At 58.6% G+C, this 14,029-nt stretch overlaps 1 protein-coding gene and 1 long non-coding RNA gene across 5 annotated transcripts in view; one reads left to right on the forward strand and one right to left on the reverse strand.

Annotated features, from left to right (window-relative positions):
• Positions 1 to 14,029, forward strand: part of LOC132540859 (uncharacterized) — a 234,429-nt gene that overhangs the window by 55,893 nt on the left and 164,507 nt on the right. The gene's annotated exons all lie outside the window — the stretch shown is intronic.
• RXRA (retinoid X receptor alpha) overlaps positions 1 to 14,029 on the reverse strand; it is an 89,739-nt gene that overhangs the window by 10,845 nt on the left and 64,865 nt on the right. For 3 of the 4 annotated variants that reach the window (XM_060199337.1, XM_060199338.1, XM_007521427.3), the window contains 3 exons: positions 10,470 to 10,735; positions 5,214 to 5,364; positions 4,838 to 5,017 (listed from right to left, as the gene is read on the reverse strand). In XM_060199337.1, coding sequence (XP_060055320.1) covers positions 4,838 to 5,017; positions 5,214 to 5,364; positions 10,470 to 10,679 — 541 coding nt within the window. In that variant the 5' untranslated portion in view covers positions 10,680 to 10,735. Of the gene's footprint in view, positions 1 to 4,837; positions 5,018 to 5,213; positions 5,365 to 10,469; positions 10,736 to 14,029 lie in introns of those variants that run through there. The other variant, XM_060199339.1, reaches the window with a different exon arrangement.

Below are 14,029 nucleotides of genomic sequence, written 5' to 3' on the forward strand. Positions count from 1 at the left end.
GGACAGACACCTGGAGGCCTCTAAGCTAAGGCTGAGCCTGCCTGGTGGAGTGTTGAGGGCAGAGTCACTTGGGACAGCCAGTTTCTGGAAGCCCAGGGACAATCTTGGGGGGACTGGGGGCAGAGAGGGTGGTCCTGTGGAGGATGGCATCAGAGCATTGTCAGAGGCCACCAGCAGGGCCCAAGGTCAGGGTTCCTACAAGCCTGGCTTTTCTGAAAAATATGAACTGTCAGCTGTCCTCTCCTCACATCCCCAGCCAGGTCTCCACACCACCTTACTGTGGTGAGCACATAGCCAGATGCCTCCTCCCAGAATCCTCTGGGATGCACCGTACACAGCTCAGAGGCCAGAAGAACCAAGTGGCTTAGAATACAGCCATATGGGGCTCCCGTCCACATCTCTGAGACCATCAGGATAGGGTTCCACAACCTGTCCTCTGGGCAGAGCTGAAAGGTACACAAATTGGGAAACAGGCTCAGAGGGCAGCAGGCAGCTAAAAGCTGCAGGCACTGGAGACATACCGACCTGGGTGGGTGGAACAGAGGAGCCCCACGCTGGGGCCAAGGCAAGTCTGAGCCACCCCCACTTGGTCAGGCCTACTCCCAACGGGCGGCCCTTGCAGGCTCCCCTCATGCTCCACGCACAATCCTGGCACAGGGAGCCGGGCCGGGGTAGCCCAGTGTGGGGGCCATGCCAAGGAGGCAGGAGTCGGGGATCCTGCACCTGCCTCCTCCACAGGCCGTGCTGAATGAATTAGGAGTGTTTTGTGTAGCACTTTGAAGCTGTGAAGAGCCCCGACAGCGCCAGGCAGCCTCATTATAAATATTATGGTTTTATTTATAGCTGGTGGAGGGGCAGGCGGGTGCGGGGGACGCAGGCCTTGCCAGCTCCATCACCTTCAGACGAGTCATGTTTGACTTATGTTCCCCTGGCGCCAGGAAGCCTCGGGTAGGAGGTTGTCTGCAAGAACAGCCCAGGGGTGTGGGGGCCTGGGAGTCTAGGGATCCCCAGGAAGAGCCCAGGCACACACAGACCCCTTCCCAGCAGCAGGCATGTAGGAGTGGGTAGGTTTCCTGACACCCAGCATAACACCCAGCACTTGTACCTTCAAGACTCAACATTAACACCAAACACAGGGCAGCACCACCCTTGACCAGAGTGGGGTCCCCAATTCCACAAAGACCCAAGGCTGCCCCATGGGGTGTTAGTAGAGGTAAGGGTAAGTAGGGGGTATCTGGGGTGGCAAGCACCCACTGGACCCTGCAGATGATCTGGAGGAGGGGGTGACCCAGGCAGGCACAAACAACTGGATCTCACCCCGGGTCTCTGGCCCAGACACTTCTTAAAGACAGGACTGAGCCCCAAAGAAGTGCGTCCTGCAGAGGTCACTCTGGAGTTAGAGCCCTCCTGCTCTGAGAACACGCCCCTCCTTCACTCCTCAAACAGGACAAGCCAAGCATGTGGGAATAATCATGTCTACATAAGCACCAGCACTTGTACACACTCTCAGATACACTCATGGCTTAGCACACTTACCCACACAACTCTCTCTGTCTTATATATACACACATACACACTCATATACACACACACATACATACATACACACACACACACACCACATGACCTTGTCCTTCAGAACCAAGAGCTGGTGGACAGGGAGATAAATGGGGCTGTGCCTTCCCAGAGGGAAGAAGCAAAAACAGGCCCCCTCCGGCCTGGGCTCACAACACCTTGGGGCAGTTGCTCTCCCCACGAGATGGAAACTCTTGAGGGTGGGGAGTCTGAGCCCCCATCCACCCCACCACAGTGCAGGGACAGGCCCAGGCTCAGCCTTGCAGAGGACAGCCCCCATGGCGCCCGCCTCCCACCTCCTGCCTCCCGCCTCCCCGGAATGCAGCGGAACGGGTCCCAGGAAGCAGCCTGTGTGCACAGGCCTGCCATTGCCCAATGCAGATGCTATCGGCCCATGGCACCCCTCATTAGCCAGCACCAGGTGGGGTGCCTGCTGGCCCTGAGCCTCAGTCTCCCTCCCCCCAGGACTCTGCCTGCAGTATGCCACCTGAGCAAGCCCTGGCATCCTCACCCGTCTGGGGGTGCTCATGGCCACACTGGGGCAGGAGCCAGGGGTACAGCTGTGGGTATGACAGCCAAGGTCTTGACCAAGGGGCTCCAGGCTGGCATACTGGCCCAACTCCCAGTCACCACACTGTCCCGAGTCCTGCAGCCCCCAGCTTCTGGCTCCCAGGAGGAGCAGGAGGCAGAGGAACTTGGCAGCAGTGGGCAGAGAGAAGCAGCAGTGGGGCCAGTGGAGCTGTACGCCTGCGGCACAAATTAGAGGCCCAGTCAGCACCCACCCTGTCTTGCGGCCCTGGAGGCTCCCAGTTCTCACCCAGCACCTGACCTGGGCAATGAGGTCCTGCTTGCACTATGCTGGGTGTCAAGAGCGAGAGTGTAGAGGGGGGCTGCACAGTTGGCCTGGCCCAGTGACCCCAGGAGGAGGCTGATCAGTAGCACCATAGCTGCCTGGGATGTCCCGAGCCCCAACTGCCGCATCAGATCCACCCACCTCATTGTCCCACTGCACCCCAATTCCCGCTCTGGCAGGTGTGAGGAGAGCACTATGAGAGGGAGTGGAGAAGAAGCCCAATATAGTGCTGCTGGGAGAGGACGCCACCTCAGGATGCAGTTTCTCAGGACTGAGTGGGGTGCAGCCATGTTCTCAGAGCTGGGAGGGGGGTGGCAGGGGACTGGGCGGGTGACAGGCAGAGAAGCTGACAACTGACCTCTCAATGGACAGGATGAGGGGCCTGACAAACAGGGTCACCCTGCCTTGGATGTCATCTATGTAGCCCACCCCCACTGTACTGGGCACCCCTCCTTTTACTAGATGTCAGCAGGAACCTGCCTCATCAGGCCCAGCCTGATGCCTGCACTAAGTAGGAGTCTCCTAGGGCCCCCCATTACCTGTGCTTCTGCCCACACCTAGCAGCACACACCCCCTGGGAACCCACCTCTCTACCTGCAGGCTAACCTCAGTGTCCACTACTCACTGCCAGGAGCCCTGGCACCAGAAGCTGTGAGCTCGAGACCACACTCTCTTAGAGTTCATTCACACTCACTCTTGTGCAGTGGGCTCCTCCCTGCGGGAGCCTGAAGCCCCACCCCCACCCCCACCGGCCGGGCACACCAGGCCCTACTTAGACACATCGGTTCCACACCTGCTCTCATCTCCCTGAACACAGGAGTATCCGGAGGAGCAGGGAACACACCTCCCTGCCCTCTAGCCTGTCCAACTGGCCGAAGGGTGGCAGTGGGAGTTAGAGACCTGGGTTCCAGTCCACACCGTATCAAAACCCAGACCCCTCCAACAATGATGACAACAATAATAACTACAACAACAAAACAACAAGGGCAACAAAAAGGGAATAAATAAATAATTAATTTAAAAAAACCTAGACCCCATGCACCTTAAGTCTCCCCAGCCATCCTCAGAAAATGGGTCGTGCCCACTGAGCATGTGCCCCAATCAGCAAGGCTTGATGGACAGACGCCCCACTCAGTCTTGAGGCTTCAGAACTGAAATCTCCCTTTGCAAGAGAGGTTTCAGCTGCAGAGGGTGGACAGGGCGTCACTGACCACTCCCACCTCACCCTGTTCAACGCCACCCCTGGAGCACGGAGGAGCTCTTTCAGGCCTAAGGCATGGCTGAAACTCTGGTTTCCTAACAAGAAAGATGTGTGGAGGAAGCATGTAAAAAAAAAAAAATGGGCGCAGGTGGTGGCACACCTGGCTGATCGTGCATGTTACAATACGCAAGGACCTGGGTTCGAGCCCCCAGTCCCCACCTGTAGGGTGAAAGCTTTGTGAGTGGTAAAGCAGTGTTGCAGGTGTCTCTCTGTCTCTTTATCTCTACCTTCCCTTTCAATTTCTGGCTGTCTCTAGCCAATAAAAAAATAAAGATAATACAAAAAAATAAAAAGGGAGGAACTGGCTTCAAGCACCCCGTCTCCACCTACACGAGGGAAGCTTTACAAGTAGTGACACAGTGCTCCAGATATCTTTCTCCCTATCTCTTTCTTCCCTCTGGATTTCTCTCTGCCTTTAGCCAATAAATACATTTCCATATATACATATGGAGAGAGGAGGGGAAGAGAGGGAGAGAGGGAAAAGCACAAATGAGACAAAACCCCCACCACTACAGTGACAGTGTTCAGAGACGGGCAGCCCAGGCAAGGCGGACACATGCCAGCCATGCAGGACCCTGCCCCCAACCTCCACACTGTACAAACCCCACCCAAGAATGACAGGAGAGCACCACAGATGCAGAAATGAAAGCCAGGAACAGCAGCAGGCTGGGAGAAGCCACACCACAAGGCTGGGATCAGAGGCAAGAACGAGGTCTGGCTGGAGCATTCAACAATTCCAGTGGCCTCATGAGTGAACTTCTGTGCCTGCCTCCCACCTCTAACAAATGCCAAGAAAACAGGCTCATCACTGTGAGGCCAGGCCTGAATCCTACCACTCTAGGCCCAGACTTGGATGTAGGGGCCCCCAGAGCACAGGAGGACCCCCGCAGATTTGGGGTGTCCTAGTAGTCTCTAGAATTCATGAGCCCACTGCTCTGACCTAAGCAGGAATCAACCCCAGAACCTACGCACACACTCTGCTGGGCTCCCTCCCGGCCAGCAAGGAGTGGTGATCCAGACCCAGGACAGCCAGCCAGGGATAAGGCAGGGGCTCCAGGCCCCCGGGACACCTCTGAGAGAAGCTAGCACCGTCAGCCACAGTAGCCCATCCAGGCTTCCTTCCCTCCAGTGACAAGCGCCGGGCCTACCTTCCCGCTTCATGCCCATGGCCAGGCACTTCTGGTAGCGGCAGTACTGGCAGCGGTTGCGCTGCCGCTTGTCGATCAGGCAGTCCTTGTTGTCCCGGCAGGTGTAGGTCAGGTCCTTGCGCACGGTCCGCTTGAAGAAACCCTTGCAGCCCTCACAGCTGTACACACCGTAGTGCTTGCCTGTGGGGGAGAGCAGCAGGGTGTCAGGGGCGCGTGCGCACGCGCGCACACACACACACACACACACACCCTTGGGCTGTGCCCCACCGGCCTCCTAGCTCCAAGCACGAGCACATGTGGATGGGGGACAAGGGTGGGGGGAGTGTGGCAGGAGGAGGCTGTCCCCCACCTGCCTGTGTCCTGAGGCCCCACCTACCTGAGGAGCGGTCACCACAGATGGCACAGATGTGCTTGGTGAAAGAGGCCATGTTCCCTGAGGGGTGCGCGGGGACCTTGAGAACGCCGTTGAGACCCAGTGGGGGCTTGATGTCCTCGCTGCTGCTGACAGGGTTCATGGGCGAGCTCAACTGAGAAGGGGACACAAGGGTCACTTGGGGGTGCCCTGCAGGTGCAACACCGGCCTGCAGTGGGTTGCCACATTCCTACTTTACAGAGCAAGAAACCGAGGCATAGAAGGGCCAGTCCACTTGGGCTCCAGCCCCACAGAGTGACCACTAACAGCCTGAGCCTCCTGCTCAGCCAGGGATGGGCGCAGCCCTGGACCGAGGGCTCCACTTTTCCCCTGCCAAGCCTGGACCTCACAGCAGACCTTACAAGACCCCTGCCTGTCCCCAGCCCCTTGCCCAGCTAAGTAAGAGCTGCCTGCCATGACAGCACACAGGGTCCAACTAGTACCCCCTGTACAGGTTGCCCTGAGTCCCCAGTCAGGTGCTGCAGGGGCCCCCAATTAAGAGGCAGACACAGCAGCCTGCTAACAGGGAGGAAGGAGGCTCGCTATAGGGGCATTCATTCTCCAGGTCCCCTGACCCAGCCTGGGGCAGCAGGTCAGGACTCCCAGGTCATGTGACCCAGGGAGAGCAGGCAGAGCTATACCCACGTGCTCCATCTGCTGTGGGCCCAGGAGCCTCCAGCAGGAAGCGTGGGAAACTCACAGGTCACCCTGGCAACAGCTACCACTGCTGCAATGACACAGCAGTTTTGGTTCCGCTGTGTCCACCCAACTCTTGTCACCCAGCCCAGAGGCACTTTCTGCATGTCCTGCCAGCCAGCCTGTCTCCACAGGGCCAGGACCCCCAGCTGGGGGGGGGGGGGGGGCGGGACTCCAACACCCCAGCACACCCTCCTGCAAACCTCTGACAGAGGCAGAAAATGTGGATACATCTCCAGAGATGGGTGCCAGCTGCAGCGCTGCCCCCTGGTAGCCCCAGGCCACCATGCACAGGAACCTCCTTCTTCCTTCCCCATGGCCCCCAACTCCCAGCCTCCGATTCATGGAACAGGAAGGGCTGGGCTCTGAGCAGGACAGAAACTAGTGTGCAGCCTCAGGTCACATGTGCCTCAGCCACACAGTGGCTATCAGCCCAGGCACCCATGTCCACCCCCTGCCGGCTGGGCTCTGAGAATGCTCCCCACCAGGGATCAGGGGCTACAGAGAGGCCAGCATGAGAAGAGAGGGCAGCCAGGGCCCCCTTGCTGACCGGTGTGGGCCCTCTGTAAGTGGACAGCACCCCTGGGTACCACCAGCAGGTCCCAGGAGAGTTAAATGCCACTCTGGGCCCGCTCTGCCATTCCAGCCCCCCAAACACACAAGAATAAAGGGGGAGCAAAATGCTGGTCTCTACTCCCCAGAGGCCTAACCTGCCCACAGTCACTGTCCACCATGCAGTCGCCTAGCACAGCGCCAGGAGCCCCGGCCCAGCCAGTCCTGTGGAGCTCAGCTCACAGACCCCTGAGCAGCTGGGGGGGGGGGGGGGTCCAGATACCATCTTGGGCAGGTCTGAGCAACACCGTGCAGAACCTAGGGAGCCAGAGGAGTGCCTGCAGCTGTGTGGGGAGGGTAGGCACCACCACAAAGAGCCTCGCCCCAAGGGCAGCAGCCGCAGGGTCAGCACCAGCTATGTAGCACGACCAGGCTGAGCGGGCCTTCCTGGCAGAGTCCACCCACAGCAGGTGCGGGGGGGGGGGGGGGGGGGAAGCAAAGGGCTTCGGGGAAAAAACAGAGATGGAAGCCGCTGGTGGGGATGGGAAACAGAGCAGGGTCCGGAAGGGGTAACAACAGTGACAGAAGATGGCAGGGCCAAGGGGCCCGAGTGTGGGAGCCACCAAGGACACGTGAGCAGGAGGACCAGGCTAGGGTCCAATCACCACACAGGGGTCTAGGTCCCCTGGCAGCTCAGAGGAGAGGAACTTGAGCATTTCCTCTTTGGCATTTTCTCAAAACCAAGCTGGTTGCCAGTGGGTACCTACCTGCCCATCTACCGGCCCCCAAATCACAAGCCCCTGAGCAGGCTGCCTTCCTAGGTAAACTGAGACAGGGCCACAACATAAAGGCAGGTGGACCAGGGCCCCAGCAAGGAAGGAGCCACAGGCAGGAGGGTTCATAGGGTCAATGCAGGGGAGCACCCTTGCTCTCAGCCTTCAGTATGCATGGCTTGGGGTATGGGGGTGGCAAAGATGAAGGCTGGGCTGAAGTCTCACACACAGCAAGCCAGGACTCCTGTGACCAGGCCGCTTGAGGACAGACTCCCAGCTGACAGGCCCACCTGGGTTTACAGCTCCCAGAACAGAGAATGGCACACCCCAAGACCTCCAGGAGGTTTCTCTTATCTCCGTGGAGAGCCAGGGCTTCGACAGCTCCTGCTGCAGCTGGAGATTCCGGGGCACAGCCAGGGCTGGACTCCCTGCTCTCTTGCCATTTCCCCTTTTGCATCCTCAGCATTTATTTCAGTTCCCACCACAACCTAAATATCTACACCCCACCCAGGGCTGCTGCATCTCACAGACCACCGCCTCTTTCCCCATTGCCCACAGGAAGGCCCACAATAGAATTTAGCCCCAGTGACCATCACTTGCCTGTCAAAGTGAGGCACACCTGTGCAGGGTGCTTAGTGTCACCTGGACACCCCTCAGGGAGGCCTTGCAGGCATGGTGCCCACAACAGAGCTCTGACTGGTCCCATGATGGGATAGGTGGGTTCCCAGCTCTGGACACTAAGAAGGCTTCTACTGTCAGGCTCTAGAGGCTGGTGAGGGGCATGGCAGGGAGGGTCCCTCATGGCCTTTGCTGGGGGTGGGGAGCACCCAGGCCCGGGGAAAGGCAGCACCCCTGTGGTCCTGCCTGGCCCTGCCCTGGTGCCCACCTGCCTAGATTCAGCCATGTTGATGGCTCCCTCCTGATGGGGCCGAACGCCAGTCCTCCCAACAAGAGCAGAAGTGGAAGAGCCTCCGGTTCCGGCAAACATGACTTTGCGGTTGTGGTTTGGGGGCAGTGGGTGGGGGCATGCTCCCCCCGAACTCCACCCACACTCCCAGGAATATGGGGAACCCCTGGCTTCCAAGACAACTACAGATGACCAAAGACTGCACACGGCCTCCAAGGAAGGAACTACACGGGTGCAGGTGTGAGGGGGGAAGGGGCTGAGACCTGGGAAGGGTACCAGAGGCTCAGCACAAAGCTCAGGCAAAATACACAGCCTGCCAGCTCACGGGTAGAGGGTGGAAGAGATAGCGTAATGGTTATGCCAACATCAGCCAGAGCTGAGCAGTGCTCTGATAACAAAACAAAAAAGGGGGGGGGTGTGGCTGAGCACAGGAAGAGTGGTAACAGCTTAGAGCATACTGGTATGTTCCCTACCATCATCTCCAGACCAAGCCCCTGCCCTGCTCCCCTCATCAGCCCAGCCCTCTGCTCACAAGCACCCCAGATTCTATAAGCAGGACCCTGTGCCCCCTAAATTCCTTATGGCCCCACACAAGCCACTCCTTCCCCCAGAGGGCTGACAGTGCCTGGCCAGGGAATAGCAGGCATGCCTCTGTCCAGCCACTGGGCACAGGTGTAGGCCCTCTCGTTGGTGGCCGCCTGCAGACAGTAGGAATGGGAGTGGGGCAGTCCTGCTAAAAATAGCAGGCCCCGCCTAGGAAGGCTGCCTGGCCTCTTTCAGGCCAGCACCTGGGTCCTCTGTCTGCCTCTGGAAGGCTGAGTGACAACAGAGGGCACCTCTCTTCTCAGCAGCCCAGGTCCTACCCCCAGCCCAGAAGGGACACCCAGACAGCCCTGGAAAAGCTGGTGAGGAAAGGGCAAAGAAGGGCAAGGCCAGGCAGGGGAGACAGGTGGCAGGGCTCCAGGGCAGTGGGGGTATGGCTGGCACTATGGCTGTGAGGCAGGTTGGTGGGGGTTGGGGGGAGTGGAGAGGGGGAGTTCCAGAGGCCCATGGACAGAACACAGCAAAACTGCATCATGGGGCCTTCCTCAACCAGGAGACCAACGCTGAGCCCAAAGTGGTCATCCCAAGCAGAAAGCCCAACGCCCCATTTCAGGAAGAACTGCCCGAGCCCAAGAGGAGGACCCACCAGGATTCAGACAGGGCTCAGGCAAACTGCTGAGAAACCCAGCAAGAAACATAAGGGCCAGGAGAGGGAGGCCCAGCTCCGTCTTGTGGCCACTGCAGCCCAAGCATGAGGGCACCTGGGACAGCCCTGCAAAGGTTTTGGTGAGAAGTGCTTGGGGAGAGTGGATATGGTCTCCTCAGTCCCCACAGCAGGAACCAGGTAGGGCCAGGCCAGCCAGATCCTGCTGTCCCTCACTTGAGATACAACTCAGAGTTACACTGTTCCAGAAAAGTGTGAGAGCAGCACTGGGTCTCAACCTGGGACCTTTTGAGACTCCAAGCAGGGAGTCACCAGGATTAGGACCCAGGACCAAGAAGGGGCAATCCTGAGGACTCAGAGCTCCAAGGTGTGGTCAGAGGCCCCACCACAAAGCACTCTGAGAAGTGGGTCTGCCCACAAGGGAGGGACCATGTGGGCTTGAGGACCTACTTCAAGGAAGCAGGGGGGGGGGGCGGGGGGGGAGACAGATAGTGGTGCATCTAGTTAAGCAAACATGTTACCATGCCCAAGGACCCGGGTTCAAGTTCCTGCTCCCCACCTGCATGAGGGAAGCTTCCCAAGTGGTGATGCAAGTGTTGCAGGTGTCTTTGTCTTCCTCTCTATCTCTCCCCCTTCTTAACTTCTCTCATCCTATCAAATAAAGGGAGAGAACTGGCCACCAGGAGTGATGCATTCGAAGGCACCAAGCCCCAGCGATAACCCTGGTGGCAAAAAGAAGAGAGAGAGAGGGAGAGAGAAAGGAAGGGAGGCTACTCTAAGGGTCACAACGCAAGAGTCAGCCAGACTAACTGGGACACAAGGCAGGCTGAGGACACTCCTCTGAGGGATGGATGGTGAAACCTCACTGTCTATTTCCCAGGGAGTGCGGACATTGCGAGTGATGCTCACAGCTACGGCAACTCTAGTCCGGGCCCCTCCCCTGACCTTGCTCCTGGTCCAGGTTCCATCTCTGATCCGAGCCCCAGACCAGTATGGGACCCCATCCCCTGTGCCAAGCCCTGCCCCTGACCCAGGTTCCACCACAATGCAAGCCCCACCCTGGCCCCACCCTGACCTGCACTTACCTGGGGGCTGCCTGTGCCGAAGCCCAGGGTGGGTGTGGTGGGCACCGACATGGAGTGGGGACCCATGGGGGAGCTGATGACGGAGAAGGGCGGGCCCATGCCATTGATGGGGGAGCTCAGGGTGCTGATGGGCGAGTGCAGCTGTCCCGGGGAACCCAGAGAAGCGCCAAGGCCAGGCCCCAGTGAGGGGTGCAGGGAAGGGGCAGCCATGGAGCCCCGCCCTGTGGGGGAGTTGAGAGACGAAGAGTTCACCTGGGTGGAGAAGTCTGCAAGACAAGAACCCAAGGGAAGCCGTCAGGAACCCACGCTGACCACTGCTCAGCCCTCACACCCACCTGGACCTGGACCCTTCACAGTCAAGTGTTTACTGCCAGTTCACACCAGCACCTGCATGGTTGGGAGAGGCCTGAGTCCCCTTCCAGGACACTGCTGCCACTGGCCCCAGCTTCTGGGCTCAGGCAGCTCCAAGCATAAGCCGGAAATGCAGATTGCCCACCCCGAGATGTCTCCCCAAGGAGACTAGACAATGGCCCTCGCCCCTCAGGCATGGCCACGTGGGCAGCAGAGGGAGTTCTGCCTGATGGTCAGGGGCATCTGTCCCTTGCCTCTCTCCTCTGAGGCCAAGGTGGAGGACAGGGAATAATTACAAAAGCCACAGACATTTTCAGACCAGCTGCACAGGCACCCCCAGGCTGCTGACTCCCCTATCTGTGGCCCTGTCCAGCATGTCACACCACAGGGCCCACCCTGGGCATGATGGACAGCCAAGAAGCCAGAACCCCCCCAGGAGCCCCAGGACCCTCCAGCTCCAGGAAAGAGCACACTCCCTGTGTGCCCAAAACTGGCAGGTGGCCTTGGGTGGAGTGCCTGTGAGCAGGCCTCATGAGGAGGGGCTGCTGAGTGTCAGGTGTGGAGACGACGGGCAGCCACCAGCCGTGGGGAGAAGCTGGGACCTCCCACACACCAGCCTTTCATCTCAGGGATTTCAAAGCCCCAGTAACGCTAATTAGGGATCCCTGCACCCCCAGGGCTCAGTAGGTAGAAGTCTCCCCAGAAGGGAGGTTCTCCAGCAGGGAATGTACTGCCCACAGGCCAGAGCCAACCAGGGGCTGGTACAGGAGCCAGCCAAAGGCAATGCATGTGGGGAGGGAGCCACTGACAAACCCTACCCCCAGTACCCCCCCACTGTAAATGGGTGCCCACCCCCAGTCTGCAGTAACCACCAGGTTTCCAGAAGTCCAGCCACCGAACAGGGCTCTCTCTCCATGCATAACCCAGGCTGGGAACATACCAGGAACACACTATGGCAATGAGCACCCGGTCCTCTCACAGTGCCTGTGTGAGGCCGCCACTCTACTCCTGCTCTGGGCTCCGTCTCAGAGGGACTCTCAGAGCCTAAGCTCTTACTGCCCCAACAATGATCTGCCCAAGAAGGGTATGCTCCCAAGAATGCTCCCAGCGCAGCCCTAGGAGCATTCCCCATTTCCAGCCAGTCTCAGCTAGCTCAGCCCTCCTCCCTCCCCCACACACACCCTCTACCCAGGAGGAGGGCCAAGGAGGAGGCCTAGCATCCTGCACACAAACCCAGGTAGATGCACCTGGCCGCTTGCACAGAACCACCTGCAAATGCGCCTTGTTTGAAAGCCCGGACGCTCAGAGACCACTTCACTAGAGGAGAGACAAAAACAGAAGACACTCGAGCCGGCACTGGGTGGCAGTGACAACTACTGTCAAGGGCCAGTACTGCAGACCAGTCTTATTAGTAGTTCAGTCTGAGGAACCAAAGTGTGTGTGTGTGTGTGTGTGTGTGTGTGTGTGTGTGTGTGTGTTTGAGGGGTGAAGTATATGTGTGTGTCTGTCTGTCCTTCTGGGGTGGGGGTGAGGGGTGCATTCCAGCAGAGCAGGGAAAGATGTCCAAGAGTTACAGATACAAGATGGCCTTCTTCATCTCAGTGAATTCTCATGACCCTGCCTTCCCCCACCTGAGATGGGGAAACTGAGGCAGAGATAACAGTTATCCAAAAGCACATGACCAAAAATCTATAGCTGGGCCAGGCAACCCAGAGGCCAATGCTGGGACACCGAGAATGCCATGGTACTGGGTCGAACAGTCTTGCCATGCCCCGCCCCCAAACACACACACACAAAAACACACACCCCTCTCAATCCCCGTCAGGGCCTTTGTCTGCCAGGCTAGGCCTCCCTCTGACTTAGAGGGGGAACAGGGCCCTGGCTGCCCTGAGGGAGCCACACAGCCCCCCCCCCCCTTTCTTCCTAGCCTCTGAGAATAAGATAGAAATTGTTAGGCCAAACCGTGGCTTACCCCAACCCCACCAAATAGCCCAGAGGAGGGGGACTGGAGACTTCTTGGAGAGGCTTCCTGGTGCTCCCCGGAGAGAACAGGGGCATAGGGTGCAAGCAGCTCACTGAGGGGCAGGGGGCACCCAGCTGCAGGGCTGCATGTCTGCCACTCTGCTCTCCCAGACAGGAAGGAGAGGGAGAGGCGGGAGCAAGCTGGGCAGGAAGGAAGGAAAAGGGGAGCAGGGGAGGGAGGCAGTTGGAATAAGGGCTAGAGCTAGTTCTCAGGCTGCACCCCCAAAGCTCCCAGGCCCCTCAAATCTAAGAAACATGAAGAGGGAGTACGAGAAGACAGAGTAAGAGGGGGAAAAAAAGCAGACAGAAGGGTAACGGGTGGGAGCAAGGAGAGACCATGAGGAAGGAGCCCTGGCTGTCAGCCTAGGGTTCTGTCATCCCCAGATGTGAAAAGCCTTAGGCACAGGCTCACATTCTGACAACTACACCCCCCAGGGGGCTCCCCAGTCCAGTGAGGCCAGTCAGTGCCCCTCTCAATGCAGGCCCCCACTCTGGCACTTCCTGTTTACACAGAACACCCACGGCAGACACTTCCCCGGACACTGTGACAATAGGCTGGGTGTGCTTTCAGGAGTCTTCTGGAGAGACACTTTCTGGCCAGGAAAGGGATGCTAAAGAGAAAACGTGAAAATAACAAATAACAAATGCCTAAACATCCTCTGCCGATGGAGGCCTGGGGAGGGGAGAGGGGCTCCACGTGCGTGAGTGCAGGCCTTGCCTTTCCGGGCCCCATCTGTCCCCACCCACTGATAAGAGGTGCACAGATAAGGCCCCACTGAGAAAGTTATACTTTGGACTGGCTGGGCCTCGTCACCACATGCTTATCTGATCCTCTGCTCTGCTCGGGCCCTGGCAGGGGCGGGGCTGAGACCTCTAGGCCTTGAGCACTCTAGACCCCAGCCTGGGAGCCAAAGGGGTACAGATGCTATCTGGGAGAGCTGCCAGAAAGAGGTGGCACACAGATCTTGTTGGCATGGAAAGCTGAGCTCCCAGTCACACAGCAGACCCCATAAACAGGGTTGGAGACCAGCTGTGGAGCCTCAGCACACACAGCAGGAGGGGCTCTAGGAACACAGTAAAGTCACCCAGACAGTGTTCTTGGTGGAAGTGTGCACATGCAGGCCACACTGACACTGGAGGAAGCCTCCACAACACTCACTGCGGAGGGTACCCCACCAACCACAATT

Source organism: Erinaceus europaeus, chromosome 10 (assembly GCF_950295315.1).
Source record: "Erinaceus europaeus chromosome 10, mEriEur2.1, whole genome shotgun sequence".
NCBI lineage: Eukaryota > Metazoa > Chordata > Mammalia > Eulipotyphla > Erinaceidae > Erinaceus > Erinaceus europaeus.